Source organism: Trifolium pratense, linkage group LG6 (assembly GCF_020283565.1).
Source record: "Trifolium pratense cultivar HEN17-A07 linkage group LG6, ARS_RC_1.1, whole genome shotgun sequence".
NCBI classification, from domain to species: domain Eukaryota; kingdom Viridiplantae; phylum Streptophyta; class Magnoliopsida; order Fabales; family Fabaceae; genus Trifolium; species Trifolium pratense.
Genome location: NC_060064.1, coordinates 45,883,022 through 45,901,126, shown reverse-complemented (window position 1 = coordinate 45,901,126; position 18,105 = coordinate 45,883,022). Strand labels below are relative to the sequence as shown.

General features: G+C 31.8%; 2 protein-coding genes across 11 annotated transcripts; one reads left to right on the top strand and one right to left on the bottom strand.

Annotated features, from left to right (window-relative positions):
- Positions 1–1,053, bottom strand: LOC123888742. Its single transcript, XM_045937898.1, has 2 exons — positions 426–1,053; positions 1–324 (listed from the first exon to the last, which is right to left on the bottom strand). Exons 1-2 carry the CDS (start codon positions 834–836, stop codon positions 232–234), a joined length of 504 nt encoding a protein of 167 aa, XP_045793854.1. The 5' UTR covers positions 837–1,053; the 3' UTR covers positions 1–231.
- A 9,963-nt stretch (positions 1,054–11,016) lies between these two features.
- LOC123888740 (putative 12-oxophytodienoate reductase 4) lies at positions 11,017–18,078 on the top strand. 10 transcript variants are annotated; one of them, XR_006802276.1, is made up of 7 exons: positions 11,017–11,357; positions 11,911–12,000; positions 12,578–12,641; positions 12,770–12,817; positions 13,350–13,494; positions 17,069–17,218; positions 17,865–18,078. XR_006802276.1 is itself a non-coding variant. In XM_045937896.1 (6 exons), the coding sequence occupies exons 2-6, from the start codon at positions 11,951–11,953 to the stop codon at positions 17,913–17,915; spliced, it is 408 nt and encodes a 135-aa protein (XP_045793852.1). In that variant the 5' UTR covers positions 11,017–11,357; positions 11,911–11,950; the 3' UTR covers positions 17,916–18,078. The 10 variants fall into 10 exon arrangements, 2 of the variants coding, with proteins under 2 accessions (XP_045793852.1, XP_045793853.1); XR_006802272.1 differs by having other exon boundaries at positions 12,770–12,867; positions 17,078–17,218; XR_006802270.1 differs by having other exon boundaries at positions 12,770–12,867.
- The last annotated feature ends 27 nt before the right edge of the window (positions 18,079–18,105 follow it).

Below are 18,105 nucleotides of genomic sequence, written 5' to 3'. Positions count from 1 at the left end.
TAAACATTAAACACAAGAAACAATGACCTGAATATGAAAAACGAAATATTGGAAAGATAAAATGAAAAGAAATTAAAGGTTGTAATGCCAAATTCCAAACAGAGTAAAACTTAAGATCTCAAAACAATAATGTTAGAATTAAGACAACAACATCAAAATAGTAAATTTTGTGTGGTTGTCTTTACAAACTTTTCTCAAAGAACATTCAAACACACAACAAGATGTAAGCTCTTATTGCTCCACCTTAACGTCGGTTAAAAGGTGAGCCAAGCCATTTGTAAGGGCAGATGTTGAAGTTAAACCAGCATACAATATGCTGAGAGCCTGCAACAAACACAAAGGTAAATGTATAAGCTACTACTAATTAAAGCACTAAAAAATTGAACATTAAGAAATCTATACTAGCTAGTTTTACTATTTCTTACCTCCTTGATGCCAATGGTGATAACCTTTTCTTGCAAATCATTAAGAGGAATTTGGAAACGGTTAAGTAAACCTAGAGCAGAAATCGGAGACAAGCGTGTTACAAGCAAATCATCAGTTGTAACATACATAACTGGACCTTTGACATAACCTTCATGAGTTGCCTCATAAATAGATAAATTTATTCTGTCACGAAGATATCCCACATATCTCATATTTTCACCAGCTTTGAAAAATTGAACATAATTATCGTTATCAGTTTGACATAAATAATATTTGATAACATCTGGATCAAGAATTGTTAATATCTGCTTGCTCAATTTAAACTGCGGGGCAATGCAGGGATCAACAAGCCTGTTCTTAGCTTCTTTTGATATCATATTTTTATTTTCATTTAAATGAGATATGCTCATGTACAATCGACTAATGCTACCCAACGAACAATTCTCTCCAAATATGCGTGTGATTCCTCCAAAAGGAAAAGTAAGAAAACTCAATAGTAAGTTTGCAAAATCTTGTTCCCCTTGAGCACACAAAACCTTGCCATCTGATTTTCTTATAACTAGTTTCAGAATGATTTGGATGTTACCACTAATTTCAACATCACATAAGAAAAACCTGGAAACCCCCCCGATTTAACGAAGACAAATTAAAAAATTATAAACCCGACTATATAGCACACTTTATGCATGCGTATGACCGGCCTCAGATAGCAAACTCCCACACCAGGGAGCAACCAATAAGAAACCTATACAACTCCAAACACGTTTTGGATCTCTACACTCGCATCCTCTACAACCTCCATGTTCTCATCAAGTATCTCTACACTTTTTAGTCCTTGAAGTTTTTTCAGTCAATATTTTTTGTCCTTACTTTTCATTCAACTCGTGCATACCATTGTAAATTTCTATGATCTCAAATCAACCAAATAAAAATGGATATGGATCAATGCGTACCATACACATACCTGGTACTCGTACCTGATACGGGTACTTCACCAATTTTAGAGTGCTCATACTTCGTAGCAACACACTTGTTTTATTCAACGTTTCGCTTGGGTTATCTTGCTGACATTGTTTCTCTTCTCAATTTCTGTCTCCACAGGTTACTCTCGTAGTCTCACTTATTCAACAACTTCTACAAAATCATCACGGAAGAAGAAAAAAATAATAAAACAACTTGGAGAAGTTATTTTTTAACATGGCCCAATTTGAATTGGTTTAAATAAGAATATTCATTTTGATGTTTTCAGATAGGTCAACAAGTTGAGACGACTCATATTCATTTTTTTTTATGCATTGCATGCTCTTAATTTAACAAAAAATCAAATAAAAAGAGAAGTAATATACCTCTAATACTTTTTTTTTTTAATTTGATTACACCTCTAATACATGATTAACTATTTCATTGAAAATCACATTTATTTTAGAGGAGGAATCCGTTGACTCCATGAGTAAGTCTCCATTGACTTACTCCGCATAATAACTCGATATCGGCATTATATTCTTTCAATCCAACCATTGAATTCAAAGATCTCATTGAGTAGATGAACTCCACAAATTTTTATAAAAATTCAAAACCGTTTGATACTTTTTCTGACAAATTCAATTGAAGGTACAATAAACTTTTAAAAAAATCGTTGAATTTCAATGGTCTGAATACATAACTACATATTTTGAATTTTTATAAAAATTTGTTGAGTTGATCTATTCTAATAAGATATTTGAATTCAACGGTTGGATTGAAGAAATATAATGGTGATATCGAATTATTAAGCAGAGTAAGTCATTGGATCCCTCCTCTTTATTTTAACTACTCCTATACTCTATTGGTCGAACTCGGAGAACAGTTGTAAACTTTCTTATGCTTTGCTGTGAAAATAGAGCTAATTAATTCGGCCAATACAATGATACATGGATTCTTAAACTACTGATCCATTTCTATATTTTTCGATTTCCAACAATAGTTCAAAATACTAGTTTCAAGAATTGACAGTCAACAATAGTAGTAGTAATTACATTGATTTGCTAAGTTCTCTGTACTTAGAAATTTGATTACACTAAATTTGCAATCACGTTATTGTTGTGGCAAGTGTGAGTGGTTAAGTCTCACATTGCTTAGAAAAGTGGAGGTTGAACACTTTATAAGTGAGATGACCCATAAACCTAACACCTTAAGGTTTTGGGTAAGAGTGTGGTGTCCAACTCACTTGTAGAGTTGTTCTTAAGCCCAATGTGGATGATCCCCGGCTGTCCCCTCGTGATGACCCAACAGTGGTATCAGAGCCGATGGTTCGACGAAGGGTTGAACTGGCTCCTTGTATCGAAAGTCTTCCTGACAAAGGTGGTCAGGCGGCGAGTCCCGTGGAGCAGTGTGGCTTACGGCGGTACAAGTGTAGGATGAAGAAAACTTCCGCTTGAGGGGGAGCATATCCAAGAGTGAATGGACTCACACTTGAGGGGGAGATTGTTGTGGCAAGTGTGAGTGGTTAAGTCCCACATTGCTTAGAAAAGTGGAGGTTGAACACTTTATAAGTGAGATGACCCATAAACCTAACACCTTAAGGTTTTGGGTAAGAGTGTGGTGTCCAACTCACTTGTAGAGTTGTTCTTAAGCCCAATGTGGATGATCCCCGGCTGTCCCCTCGTGATGACCCAACAGTTATGCACCATTATATATGAATGCTCAAAAACTTTACAGTCCATAAACACATTCTTTCCAGTTTTCAAAACTAAAATTCCCTACTTCTCAGAATACCAAATTTGTTTTTTCTTTCAAGTTTGCTTGCTACTGCTATGGCTGCTAAAACTAAAACAGAGGAAGAAGTGACTTTGAAACTTCTGGTAAACAAAGACACCAACAAAGTCTTGTTTGCCGAAGCCGGGAAGGAATTTGTGGATGCTTTATTTGTAACATCCCAAACTGCTTTTAGGATGACCGACTGACCCCACAAACCAACACGAGTCTTTTCAGCGTGCTTTGTCCTCACTCGCACGCTTTCCGGGAAACTTCCCAGAAGGTCACCCATCCAAAGACTACTCCAAGTCAAACACGCTTAACTGTGGAGTTCTTATCGAATGAGCTACCGAAAAGAAGATGCATCTTGTTAGTATAGGTAGTACCCATCAATCCTTATAAGCCTTCCTTCCACCACGCAGTCTCAAACCTGCACAGCCTCAGGATCCCTCTCATTCCGATGTGATTTGTTTTTGCATAGAAGCTGTCAGGAGCCGCTAATTGTCATGCCTCATGCACCGACAACCACTCCTCGCCCTCGTCAGACCCGGGCGTTACAGTTCCCACCTTACAAGTCTGTTTTGTAAGGATGAGTTAGACCAAAAACTCAATTCTAAGATAGTATCAGAGTTTCTCATCGGATGTGAGTTGGTCTGGACAAAGGTTTATATGTAAGAGGCAGTGATTACAACCTAGTTTTGTAAGGATGAGTTAGGCTTAAAATTCAATTCTAAAAAACCTCCCCCACGGTTGCCTCTGTTTAACATGACAAAGATAAAATTAGGGAAAATGAGTCTATGTTCAATATCTCAAATCGGCCTAGTCCAATATGTGGATGCATTTTCCATCAATAGGCCTTTATTTCGCTTGTTATCCGGGAGTAGCAAATCCTATCTAGGTGCTCCCCATCATGATTCGTGAAATAACTATTAACATGTCATTTTATATCCTCTTTTCCACTATCATTATTTCTTCTCTACCCCTAGATATTTTTATTAATCTATTGATCCCTTAAAGAAAAAATGTATGGATTGGTCCCTTAAAGAAAAAAAAGTCAGGATTGGTCCTTAAAGACATATATTTTTGTTATATTGGTCGTTTCCGTTAAATTTTAACTTTAAATATAACAAAAAATTTCAATGATTAAAATTTTAAAACTAACTTTTTTTGTAAAAAATTGACGGAAATGATCAATTGAGAAACGGATGTGTCTTTAAGGGACCAATCCGTAAATTTTTTTCTTTAAGGACCATTGTTAAACCTAAAATATCTTTAAGGGACCAAAAAACTAATTAGGCCTTTTTTTTTTGGAGAAGCTAAAATAGCCCACCCAAATTGGCGGCAGAGAGAATCGAACCTCAGACCTTAAGAGGAGCACACTTCCAGGTCCCAAGCCAATATCAATGCACCAACCCAAGTGGGATTAATTACCCCTAGATATTATATTTTTGTCTCAAAAATTGTGTCTAAATAACACTTCTCTAATAATTATTAGAATAACTTATTCTATCACTTTTTAAAATATACTATGTAGTATTCTTATGGTTGATAAATTTAGTATAAATATTTGAATCAGGTGAAAGAATAAACATTGAAGTTTGAAGTTTTAATATTTTTGGGTTTTTTTTTTTTTTTTGTAAATGTGATGAATTTATATAAGTTTATGGGTTTGGTGTTGAATGCGATGAATGTAGTGATGAAGATTAATGGTTTTGTCAAAATTTAATGGAAAATGATTTATTTGACAGACGGGGATAAGTTAAGGGACATAAGTGTAAAAATAAATAGTTAATGGACTAAAATGAAATCAATAAATAAATTAAGACCAAATATATAATTTAGCTTTAATTATTTTATAAAAATAATTAAAGTGAACACTTCAATACACATATTATGTGAATGTGTACCGGTACATTGTTGAGGTGGTCACCAAGTGTCAAGCATTTAAAGCAAATTTTGTTTCTTTATTTAGTTTTCTATATTAAACACTACTTTTTATTTTTACAAATTAAACACTATATTTAAATATTTTGCAAAAGTATCTTTCACTATTATTTTTTCCTTCAAAAATAATATATAATCTTCAATCATGTTCCACAATAAAAATCAAATCAGCATCAAATCTTTTAACTTATAATTTTATTTGTTTTAACAATTTTCAACTTATATTTTTTACCAATTGTTAGTTGGTTCAGTGGTGATTGACGCCGAACTTGGTAGGGAGGACCACAGTTTGATCCCCGCAACTGCGATCGGGAGTGGACTGAAACCACTTATGTCAGAACTGACCCCCGAATCAGATTAAACTGGTGGTGAAAGCAAAAAAAAAAAAACAAATATTTTAATATTATTACAATATTCTATAAAATAATATTATTTTAGTAGTATTTTAACAACATATATGATATATTCTTAAAAAAAAACGCATGATTTTAACGTTTTTATTATTATTGTATCTAACTATGCTTTTACATTTATTTTTTTGTAAAAAAAAAAAACTTATAATTCTTAATATTTATATATATTTTATTGTAATATTGTTAATTTTTAGTGATTCGTAACATTTAATAGGGTTAAATAAGTTGTTTGTCTCTTCAAAATTATTAAATTTAATTTTTTGTCTTCATAAAAAATGTCATTTATTCATCCCTACAAAATTTGTATGCGTGCAATTTTAGTCATGTTGTTAAGTCGATGTGTATTTACGATGATTTTGCAAGTATCCGTATGTATAGAGCAATATAAAAAATTTGTCCAAAAATAAGAATCTCAAAATTTGAATTTTATGTCAAAATATTCAATAGTTTTCTCTTTTGATATTTTGATTTAGAAAATTAATAATTAATTCATCTCATTTTAAAAAATACTGAAGTTTTGTAAATGAACTTTTTATATTGTTCTAGACGTGTTAGATCGTCGAAATTTAAATTCATAAGTTATTCTTAGTTCAATTGGGTGATATTGAACGACTTGATAGAGAAAAACTGTATTCCTTAATGAAAGTAAGTATAATTAATTATGTTTGGATATGAACTATATATGTTTCAAGTTGTAGGGTTTGATCTAGAAATTTTGATTTATTAGTCACATTCGACATTATTAGTTGAGACTTAATAGTAATTTCATATGGATTAGATTTTTTTAAGTCATAGTTAATCCAACTAGTTGAGATTTAACTGTTTGATTGTGAAAGTTTGAATTTTTAAGTGTTTCTCATTTCAATTTGGTCAAATTGAACAACTAAATTGAAACGTTTGATCTTCTTATAGTCCCTTTCAGTATAGTTGGTTGTAACTTAACAATTTTTTTCTTAATAATTAGGTTTCCTGAGTAATTGTTAGTCCAACAATATGATATTTAACCATTAGATTGTGAAAATTCAACTTCTTAAGTGTTTATCATTTCAATTAGGTCAAGTTGAACAAATTGACTAAGATGAATTGATTCCCTTAATCATAGTTAGGAAAATTAGTTGAGACTTAACATTTATTTTGTTTATTGTGTATTGTATTAGATTAATTATGACTCAATAAACGTAATTAAAATGAAATGAGACTAAGGATTGTGAAGTCTCAACCAACTAGATTGAAATAGACTAAGGAGATCATATATTCTCAACTAGTCTGTTGAACTTGACCAAACTGAAATGGGAAACACTTAAGAATTTTTATTTCGACAATAAAAAAGTTCAACATCGACCAGTTAGATTGTGACTATGAAACCTAGCTATTAAGTCTCAACTAATTATGTTGGTTGTGACTGAGAAATCAAAATTTATAGATTAAACCCTTCAACTTGAAATATAGTTCATATGCAAACCTAACTAATTATGCCTACTTTAATTAAGGAATTCAATTTTTCTAAATCAAGTGGTTCAATATCACCTAATTATAGTAACAATATATAGTTATGAATTTAAATTTCGACAATCAAACATTTCAATATCACCTGGATAGACTAATTGTGATTAAGAAACCTAGTTTAAATGAAAATATCCAACTACTTTTACCGACTATGTATAAGTAATTAATTCAAATTCTCTTTTTCAATCTCATAAAAATATTATTACTTGCAATCCTTGTTGATTTTTTAAAAAACATTATTTAATTTTCCTCAAACTTTTAAATTTTTGAATAACTCTTTTCAGGCATGTCTAGAATAATATAAAAAATTCCTTTATAAAACTTTAGTATTTTTTAAAATGAGATGAATTAAATATTAATTTTTCTAAATTCAAAATATCAAGAGAGAAAACTAACAAATATTTTGACCTAAAAATCTTTTTTGTTTTGTTTTGTTTTCACCACCAGTATTCTGCTCACTGAACTGTCTAATCGAACCGTGGTCCTCCCTAGCTACCAAATGAGTAATTAACAAACGAGCAAAATTGGATTCATAAAGTTTTTTTTTGTTCAAGCATTCATAAAGATTTTGTAGTGACGAAAACATGACATTTATTTTATGAAAACGAATAAATAAATTTAGTAATTTTTCATAAACGAAAAATTTATTTAACCCTATAAAATATTATGAATTTTTAAAAATGGAAAAAACTTACACACAGTTCCTTACCTCCTGTTTTTACTGTTCTCAAATCATAACATGACACGTGTATCATTTTATCCACATCATCTTATAAGAAACTGAACGGCATGAAATTTTTTCCGTTTCCCCTGTTATATCGCACTATCCGTTTTCCAATCAGCACCACATGGTAGCCATCACACACGTTTTGTAGCCTTTCCGATCTATCAAAATTCAAGTGTACCAAATTACGTTTGCAAACCCCATCTCCGGTTGGTGCTTACTACATCTTTCCAATGGTCATGCGCAGGTACTCACCCATTCATTGCATTTGACAAAATTATTGTGGGGATGTATCACGCAGGAAGAAAGCATGTGTTGTGGCTTTTTCTGGGTGTGTGAACGAAACGATAACAAACATATATATAAATAGGGGAGGCTAAGAAATAGAAGTTTCAAGGATAACAATTTTGTTTCATTCTATAACATTTCAAAACAAGTTTGGATTTTTAGTTATGGATCGTTTCATGTTTTTTTCAATCCGTGAATTTGTTTTGCCTTAGAAGAAGGAGATTGTTCTCCACGTTGTAGCCATTGTCCAGTCTCATGGTGTGTCGTGTTAATTTGCAAGAGGCAGTGTCAAACATAGCAACAGAAGAGTTAACGCATTTAGAGGAGGTGTAATTTATTATTTAATAAAATAAAGAAAAAACAGGTGTCATGTTATGATTTGAGAACAGCAAAAACAGGAGGTAAGGAACTGTGTGTAAGTTTTCTTCTTTAAAAATTAACAATATTACACTAAAATGTATACACATGTTAAAATTTATAAGTTTTTTTTAGAAATAGAATGAATGTAATTTGATAAATATATGTATTAATGGTTAAATGGTAAATAAGTAAATACTTTTTATTATAAAAGTAAATAAATAAATATTGCATTAAATTATAAATTAATAATATTAAAATAATAATAATTATTATAAGCTATTAAAACATGCAATACGCTTTTTTTATGAAAAAATGTGATATGTTGTTATAATAGTAGAACCATATTATTTTATAAAATATTATAATAATATTAAAATATTTGAATCTTCTTTGAAAAACACGTTTGTTTAAAAAAAAGGTAAAATCGTAATTATTATTATAAGTTGAAAGATATGATGGAGGCTTGATTTATTGTGGAAATGATTGATGATTATATTTGTATGAAGTATATATTTGCAAATATTATAAAGTAGTGTTTAGTATAGAAAACTTAATAAAGAAACAAATATGCATTAAATGTTTGCCACTTTTTAACACATCAGCAATGTACCGATACACATCCACATAAGATGTGTACCGAAGAATTCACCAATAATTAATACATGACATGTACAAAAAAAATTGCATGGAATTTTAAAAATAAATATAAAATGAATTTTTTCATGTGTACGAGTCACGTCAGCAGATTTGCACAGTCAGATGTCCTGTTGTACACTTAGGGAGTAAATGACGGAATCTATTTTTTGGAACGGCATAAACAGGAAAAAAATCTGAACAGGGGGTAAATGAAAATTCTCTTATTTTGCAGGGGGTAAACGATCATTTACCCATATTTTTATATGCATTATTATTAATATTTTCATAATATCAACAATACCGTTGACTTTTTTATTTGAGCAGCAAAAATATTTTATTAACAAACTCACCATAAGATAAATCATGTACTTTTTTCTTTTTGACATAAGTAAGTTTATATAATAAAAAATATGGATCACACGGATAGGTGCGAAAGTGCCCGCTAATATTAATAAAAGTCATATACAAAAAAGCTGAGTTGTCATAAAACATTTTATCCTCTGGAACTTACACAAGTATTTCTACTATTGCACTAAATCATCACCAACCGTTGGGTTGGATTTCTATGATCCAATTTGATTATATATATTATTCCTTTATTTTGTTTTAATCATATTTTTTTACTGATAATATTGTTTTACAAAATATTAACATATAAAATGTTTAATTTATTTTAATCATGTGCACTATCCACTTATCAAAATTATACATTGACATGTGTATAACAATCAATTAGTTCACTAGTTGAATTCCGGAGGGAGTAACTTCTTCGTTGGTTTTAGTATTTTCTAGTTTGTGAATGTTTACATCATCTTTGTAAAGTGGGACACTTCTTTTCCTATTGTGATTATTGAGTTAAGTAAAGCAAACCCTTTGTGAGGAAACTTATTCAGTAAAGTAAACCCTTTATTGAGTAAAGTAAAGTAAAGTAAACTTGTCTGTGATCATGTTACTTGTATAATGCTTTGAAAAAGTAACATCACTATATACTTGCAAAGCTTACACTAAGTTCAAAGGCTTTTCAAATATAGTGGCAAAATTCTACGAATTGAACTGCTGAGGTGCTGTGCTCGTCAAGATTTATTTTTCATTAGGTTTGATTAACTATGGTGTGAATTTCGAATGGTTTATCAAACAAACACATTACATTACATGACTAAAAGAAAAATTCTAAGAATTGAAAATTATATAGCCACAATAAAAAAAAAAAGAAGGGTGAATTGCATGCTGAAAATACCAAGAAAAGATACAGCTAATCGGGGGGGGGGGGGGGGGGTGAGAAATAAAATAAGGTGATCATACAAATGTGTCATTAAGTACTACAAAACTTAAAGATACTAAGAGGATAGCGCTTAAAATGAAATAACCACAACAACAGAGTAAACAAAACAATGTGGCCATTACAAATTTTTTTAAGACCTAACTTAATCAACAACACAATACTAACTGTGTCATTTCTCCTTCTTAACTTTGGTTAACAAGTGACGAAGACCATTGGTGAGAGCAGATGTTGAGGTTAAAGCAGCCTTGAATATGCTTAAACTCTGCACCAACACAACAATATGAGATTAGCGATAGATCGCTACATATAATTAGTCTGATTCAAGATATAGTCGGTAGTCATTCATAAGTTAGAAACTAATAGCTAGCTAATAATTTCTAACTTGTAAATGACTACGAACTATACTTTCAATGGTGATAAATCTATATTGTTTTCACCTTTTTTTATCAAAAAATAATTACCTCTTTGTTGCCAATGGTGCACTAGTACAAATCATGTTTACATCTGACGAGCATATGTCAGATGTAAAATGCTATATGAAGTAGTCTTTTCATCTGGCTTTAATGTCCACAGATGTGAAAAATAAATAGACAAGACTTTTTACATCTGGCTTCAATGTACCAGAAGCATAACTAAACGCGGTGGCAATCTTGTAACTATGGAAACAATATATAAGTCAATTAAGAGTAAAAAAAAGTAAATAAAAAAAAGACATATTCGTTCAACTCAGAGTGAACCCGCTGCTCTCACGATGAACCCTAAACTATCTAACGCTAAATTCAACTTCTCTCTCACTCGATTCAATCGTTCATCACGATCTCAAATTCCCTCTCATCTCTCACAATTGAACTCGTCCTCTCTCTCTCTCACTCGAAATTGAACCATCTCTCACGATGAAACCCTAAGATTCTCAGGCAAAATTGAACAATCTCTCACTCGAACCTGGCCTCTCTCTCTCTCACACTCGTTCTCTCGAACTCCTCATCTCAGATTCGCCCAAACTTCATCGTCTTCTTCAGGTTCTCAAGATTCGTTCAAGCTTCAGGTTCAACATTCACTAAACTTGTGTTTTTTGACATGATTAGTGTTTGAGTTAATTTGATTTTGGATTAAAATTTGAATGAGAAGTTATTTTGTAGTTTGAGCTAATTAGGATTTTGATTTTGTAGTTTGACCTAATTAGGATTTTGTTGTTTTAGGTTATTTAATGGACTTGTTGATATTTTTCTATTTTCTTAGTTGTTTTGATTTTTGAGTTGAAATTGTGGTTGTGTTGTTTTAGCATGCTTAGTGTTTGAGTTAATTTGATTTTGGATTAATGAGTTTTAGGTTTTATAATCCTTTCATTCTTATTCAGATGAAATTGATGATGGATTCTATTATGAAATTTTCACAAATTACACTCAACAACTTGTTTATGTTTTTAATTTTTATTTCATTTAAAGTTTGTGATTTTTTTCAGGTTCATGTTTATAATGTACCAATTTACTTGTTCAAATGTCAATTTTAAGTTTGTGATTTTTATCTTCCATTATCATGTTGTCCATTTGTTACAACTATTTACATTTACTTGTTAAAATTTTATTATTCTATAACAGGACTCCATGGTATGGGTGGAAGCTTTGTTACCATTCGAAAATGGGGACCTTCTCAGCACCATTCACCAGGTTGGAATGGTTGAGAAAGCTGTAAGTAAATACCCCTGTCCATCTATCAATTGCTACCTGTTGATCATAGTCAGGCATATTATACATTGTTTAGTATATTGTGCTTTCCTCCTCGTTATGTTTTTAATTTTTATTTCATTTAAAGTTTGTGATTTTCTATTATGTACCATTTAAAGTTTGCCATCAGGCCTATGAGTACTTTGCATACTTAGCTTGTTTATTCAATGCATAAGTTGTTTTGATCAATTTATGTTTGAATTATTGTTTTGTTTTATCATATAGCATTATAGTAAGTGAAGATGATGTTCATTCCATCTGTGTCAAGGCATAATATTATCCATGTCTGCATGTAGTTGAAGTTATGCAGTTTGCTAGAGTAATCTTATTATCGATCTTGTGTTGGGTGGTTTGTTCTTCAATACACTATATGCAGGCTATTTTCTCTTTTCATTCTTTAGCTTCGAAGAATAATGCAATTTTGGGTTTCATTGTTTTTCACTCTGTGATCAATTTTGCAGAACAAAGATTGGCCTTTTGGATTTCTTGTTTTTCTTCTATTGACTATTGTTTATTTTGATTGTTGATGATCATCATGGAGAATTATTCAAGAAGTGGTGGTGTTCATGATTTTACTATGGCTTCAAGAAAAGCTGAAGAAACAAGTAAGTTTTAAATTTTCATTTTACTCCCAATTCATTCTTTTTTTTTTTATTATAATGTTACAATGTTAATTTGAATTTCTAAACCCTGAATGATATGATGATCATGTGGATTTGTGGGTCTCGTGCAGGTTGATGACACCCTCGACTTATTCAACGAACTTCAGTTGCAACATCAGGTGGTAGCTACAAAGACTAAGACGCTTCATGATGCATGTGATAGACTGATGTGGTTTTGCTATCTATCCTCTTAATCTCAGTTGTCTTTTTCTTGTTTTTCTTTTGTTTTGCCTGGAATGATTGTGAAAGTTACTATGGCATGTGGGTAATGGTTGCCCTTTGAATGTACTCTCTTGTTACTTTAATAATTGGCCAAATTATGTATATGTAGAACTAGTAAATTAAATTAGAAAACTGGTTACTGCATTTCCCTTTATGCATAGTTGCAAATATGAGTATAATAGAGTTACATGTAGGAATTTTGAATATAGAGAATCAAAATCCATCTACTCTCTCTTACACGAAATTATAATAAATGCACGGAATGCAATTGAATTCAACTACAAAGAATCTTGATACCATGCCCATGTCGCGTAAAGGAATGACACATTGAAATCAAACTAGCTCATACGTATCTCTTATTTATTCATTCATCATTTGAACTCACTCACCATGTTTTTTTGCTTAATTTACTCAGTTGCTTCATTGCAGAGTTGTTTTAGCACCCTTGACAAGAAATAGATCCTACGGCAAAGTTCCTCAATCTCATGCTATCCTCTATTACTCTCAGAGAGCAGCTTGTTCTAATGGCGGTCTTCTCATAACTGAAGCTACCGGTGTCTCTGATACTGCAAGGGTGAGTAAATAATACTATTTGGTAGTATTGTAGTATCACCCAGTTTTCTCATAAGTGGGTACAACTCACTCATAGCAATAAATCTCAACCAAATGTTCTTTCTCATACTTAGTCAATTTAGAATTACACGAGGTTCCTATTGCCTATTGATAGAAATTTAGCAAGTGTACTAAATAGCCGTCAAGTAGTATAATAAAATCGTTCTCTCCGCAGGGATTGTTGTAAATCAATTGTAAATTGAAGACATACTCATGTAAATTGACATAAATTGTAAAAAGGGGGTTCTTGTTTGGTTTCAAGTTTAAATTTTAAAACTTTAGAATTTCTTTGGTGTTTAGATTGATGTAAGAAAAGCGATTGGTCCTTTTTGGGTCATCTAATTACTATTTCTCTTGGTAACGCCATGTATGATAACGAATTATTCAAATTAGTTTCATGATTAGATTAAATCAAAAATGATTATGCCCAATGTCTTGGTAACATAATCCTCTCCCTTGATCATCGATTCCTAATGTCTTAGGTAATCTATGATCAATTGAGGTTTACAACCTTTAATCTTTTAATCTCAATTAACAATCCAAAATTTCTTAAGTGAAAATTAATTGATCAATCGTTCCTAGATCGATGAGTTATTCCTATCGTCATAGTAAAACAAATCATTGCAATCATCATATAAGTCGCGAATTCATACAAAGCATTAAGCACAAAGAACAATCAATAGAAACTAACTTCGTAATTCATTAATCATATCATATGACAATCACATAGTTCAAGATCAAAAGTAATTAGAATCACCTAAGGACCAATCATGAGAATTTAGCTAGACATTGCAAATTCAGAAATTACATCAAATAAAATGAAAGAAAGCATAATTACAAGAAGAATCTTGATGTGTTTCCACACTTGAATCCTTGCTTGGTCGCTCTTGATCCTCCAAAATAGCTCCAAATGTTGTTCTCAGTCTCAAAAATTCGATAATGATCCAGATCTGAAGTTTCCCTTTTATAAAACTGATCAAAAATAACGTTTTCCGCCTGAGGCACAGAATTTCCGCCCCAGGCGTAAAAATTTACGTTTCAGGCACAGCTTTTTCCGCCTGAAACGGCAAAACAGTGAGCAATCTTGGTTCTTCAGTGAAATTTCCGCCCCAGGCGTAAAGAATTCCGCCCCAGGCGTAAAAATGCTATAAAATCCAACAATTTTCATTTGCTCTCTTCCTTCGCATGTAGCTTCAAATCAATGTCTTATTCTTCATGATTTAGGTCAAAAACCTCTAAAATCACTTGAAAATGGTCTTTATTTCCATGTAATGACTAACGTCATCACAACCCCAAACTTGAACTTTTCCTTGTCCTCAAGGAATATCTCAATCTCTAGGAAAACAAAACACTACCTCGATTCATCTGGCTAAACAAACTCAAACCCAATCAAGTTAGACGTAATTTGCATGATATTTCAATGATCAATTTCGTCATGATTCAAGTACACACAGTTTCAAATTTAGGCAAAACAAAGAGCATCAAACAAAGATTGACCATACTTAATTTCTTCACACCCTCACCGACTCTCCTGTTTAAGGGTAATATAATCACTCAATCAACACATCATAACTAGACTACTATAAATTTGCAGACATTCTCAAAAATCAATCACCATGTCATGAGCACACACATTAGAGGACTTTTAAAGGTTATAACGTGGCCTGGTTAAAAGGTGGATGGTGGCTTTTCTGGTAAGTGAGTAAAAAAAACTTGAAATTAGATACCACTGAGTCGAATAGATACAACACCCCACCCTACTTTGTAAGAATTTATACTTAGAGAACAATTCACAAAATTCCTTTTTGTTTTCAAGAAGATCACCATGATTATATTTTTTTTTTTTTTTTTGTTTCTTCTTTTTTTTTTTTTTATTTTTTTTTTTTTCGATACTTCTTTTCTTGGTGAACTTTTGAATTTTTCTTTCATAATTTGGAATTTTTCTTTCATAATTTTTTTAGTTCTCTAGTATAGTATATCCACCCCAAACTTGATAGAAATTTAGCAAGTGTACTAAATAGCCGTCAAGTAGTATAATAAAATCGTTCTCTCCGCAGGGATTGTTGTAAATCAATTGTAAATTGAAGACATACTCATGTAAATTGACATAAATTGTAAAAAGGGGGTTCTTGTTTGGTTTCAAGTTTAAATTTTAAAACTTTAGAATTTCTTTGGTGTTTAGATTGATGTAAGAAAAGCGATTGGTCCTTTTTGGGTCATCTAATTACTATTTCTCTTGGTAACGCCATGTATGATAACGAATTATTCAAATTAGTTTCATGATTAGATTAAATCAAAAATGATTATGCCCAATGTCTTGGTAACATAATCCTCTCCCTTGATCATCGATTCCTAATGTCTTAGGTAATCTATGATCAATTGAGGTTTACAACCTTTAATCTTTTAATCTCAATTAACAATCCAAAATTTCTTAAGTGAAAATTAATTGATCAATCGTTCCTAGATCGATGAGTTATTCCTATCGTCATAGTAAAACAAATCATTGCAATCATCATATAAGTCGCGAATTCATACAAAGCATTAAGCACAAAGAACAATCAATAGAAACTAACTTCGTAATTCATTAATCATATCATATGACAATCACATAGTTCAAGATCAAAAGTAATTAGAATCACCTAAGGACCAATCATGAGAATTTAGCTAGACATTGCAAATTCAGAAATTACATCAAATAAAATGAAAGAAAGCATAATTACAAGAAGAATCTTGATGTGTTTCCACACTTGAATCCTTGCTTGGTCGCTCTTGATCCTCCAAAATAGCTCCAAATGTTGTTCTCAGTCTCAAAAATTCGATAATGATCCAGATCTGAAGTTTCCCTTTTATAAAACTGATCAAAAATAACGTTTTCCGCCTGAGGCACAGAATTTCCGCCCCAGGCGTAAAAATTTACGTTTCAGGCACAGCTTTTTCCGCCTGAAACGGCAAAACAGTGAGCAATCTTGGTTCTTCAGTGAAATTTCCGCCCCAGGCGTAAAGAATTCCGCCCCAGGCGTAAAAATGCTATAAAATCCAACAATTTTCATTTGCTCTCTTCCTTCGCATGTAGCTTCAAATCAATGTCTTATTCTTCATGATTTAGGTCAAAAACCTCTAAAATCACTTGAAAATGGTCTTTATTTCCATGTAATGACTAACGTCATCACCTATGTTGTACGATCACCCAATAGTTCACTAACTGAGGAAGATATTAAAAATTTCATTGCTAATCAGGTAAGATAATGGACAAGCTTGGTCTCTGACCATTAATGAAATTATGAGATCTTCAACCGAAGATATAATGAGATTTATATTTTTAATATTATATGAATGTAGAATTTAAGTGATTTAAAGTGATGATGCCTGAATGTAGAATTTAAGTGGTTCAAAGTATAAATGATTCAAAGTGATGATCTTGAAGCCAGATCTTTTTAGCATAAGGTCTTTTTAGCATAACACTAGTCTTGTTTGCATCTAAAATGTGCACTTTTTGTTCATTCTTTTCATAGTATAAACTAATTCTGCACTTGTAGATCTTGAAGGCATGTTAAATATGAAGATTCAAGATTTGGAGATCGTAGAGGAACGTAGAATCAAAAGAGCGGACAAACATGGAATTGTTAAATATGAAGATTTGAAGATTGTTATTTCATCCGAAAACGTTGTTGTTCAAGTCACTTGATGTATGCATTCTTACTTTTTCTACTAGTGTCCTTTTTCCATTCTTACTTGCATTGTCAAGCTAGATCAGTGATTTTGATCCTTATGCATATATCACATTAATTACTCAAATGTTATGGTAGTTATAATCCTCTTTTTCCCTTGTAATGATGTTGAACTAATAAGTCGAAATTGGGCATATGCATTAGTTTTTAATCTGAGTGAAAATGCATAAAAATGGGGACTGTTTTACTATATTCATCTGCATAAAAATGAGACTATTTTGCTGTAAATTTCTGCATGAAAATTGGAACTGGTTTGATGTATTTTTCTGCATAACAACGGGACTGTTTTGCTATAATTTTCTGCATAAAAAGAAGGGCTGGTTTGCTGCATTTTTTTGCATAAAGGGAACTATTTTCTTTGTTTCTTTTCTGCAGAATTATGCAGGTTGCATGCTGCCAATTGTGCGGGCGCGCCACACCCTTCGTGGGGCGCTCGAGGCAGCAGCCTTTAGCTCACTTTGTGTGGCATTTTGTTCGATTTTAGATTATGTGGTATGATACTACCTGAATGTATGTTAATTTATATATACGAATTAGTTGATCATGTATACGTAATGAATTTTAGTCATGTATATATAAGTAAATATATATTTACATATTGTAGGTGTTCGATGATCCGACGTCATTAACAGAGGAGGAGCTGTATGAATTGTGAAACAGTTGGGCAACTTGTTTTCTTGACCTATATAATCCTTAGGTAGATTATGATGTTGCCGATGAGGCTTAGGAGCTAGCTAGGTTAATTTGTGTGATGTTACAATGGATTCATATTAATTATGATGTTTTGAATTGTAATGACATTTGATATTTTGCTTGAATGTTGAATTGTATGACATTTGGTATTT

Excerpts from the sequence above, each read along its gene's own strand:
- LOC123888742 (XM_045937898.1), bottom strand. The coding sequence starts at position 836 with ATGAGCATATCTCATTTAAATGAAAATAAAAATATGATATCAAAAGAA. Across the intron at positions 325-425 it reads TCACCATTGGCATCAAGGAG|GCTCTCAGCATATTGTATGC; the intron begins GTAAGAAATAGT and ends TGTTTGTTGCAG.
- LOC123888740 (XM_045937896.1), top strand. The coding sequence starts at position 11,951 with ATGGGGACCTTCTCAGCACCATTCACCAGGTTGGAATGGTTGAGAAAG. Across the intron at positions 12,642-12,769 it reads AAGAAAAGCTGAAGAAACAA|GTTGATGACACCCTCGACTT; the intron begins GTAAGTTTTAAA and ends GGTCTCGTGCAG. Across the intron at positions 13,495-17,864 it reads GTGTCTCTGATACTGCAAGG|GTGTTCGATGATCCGACGTC; the intron begins GTGAGTAAATAA and ends TACATATTGTAG.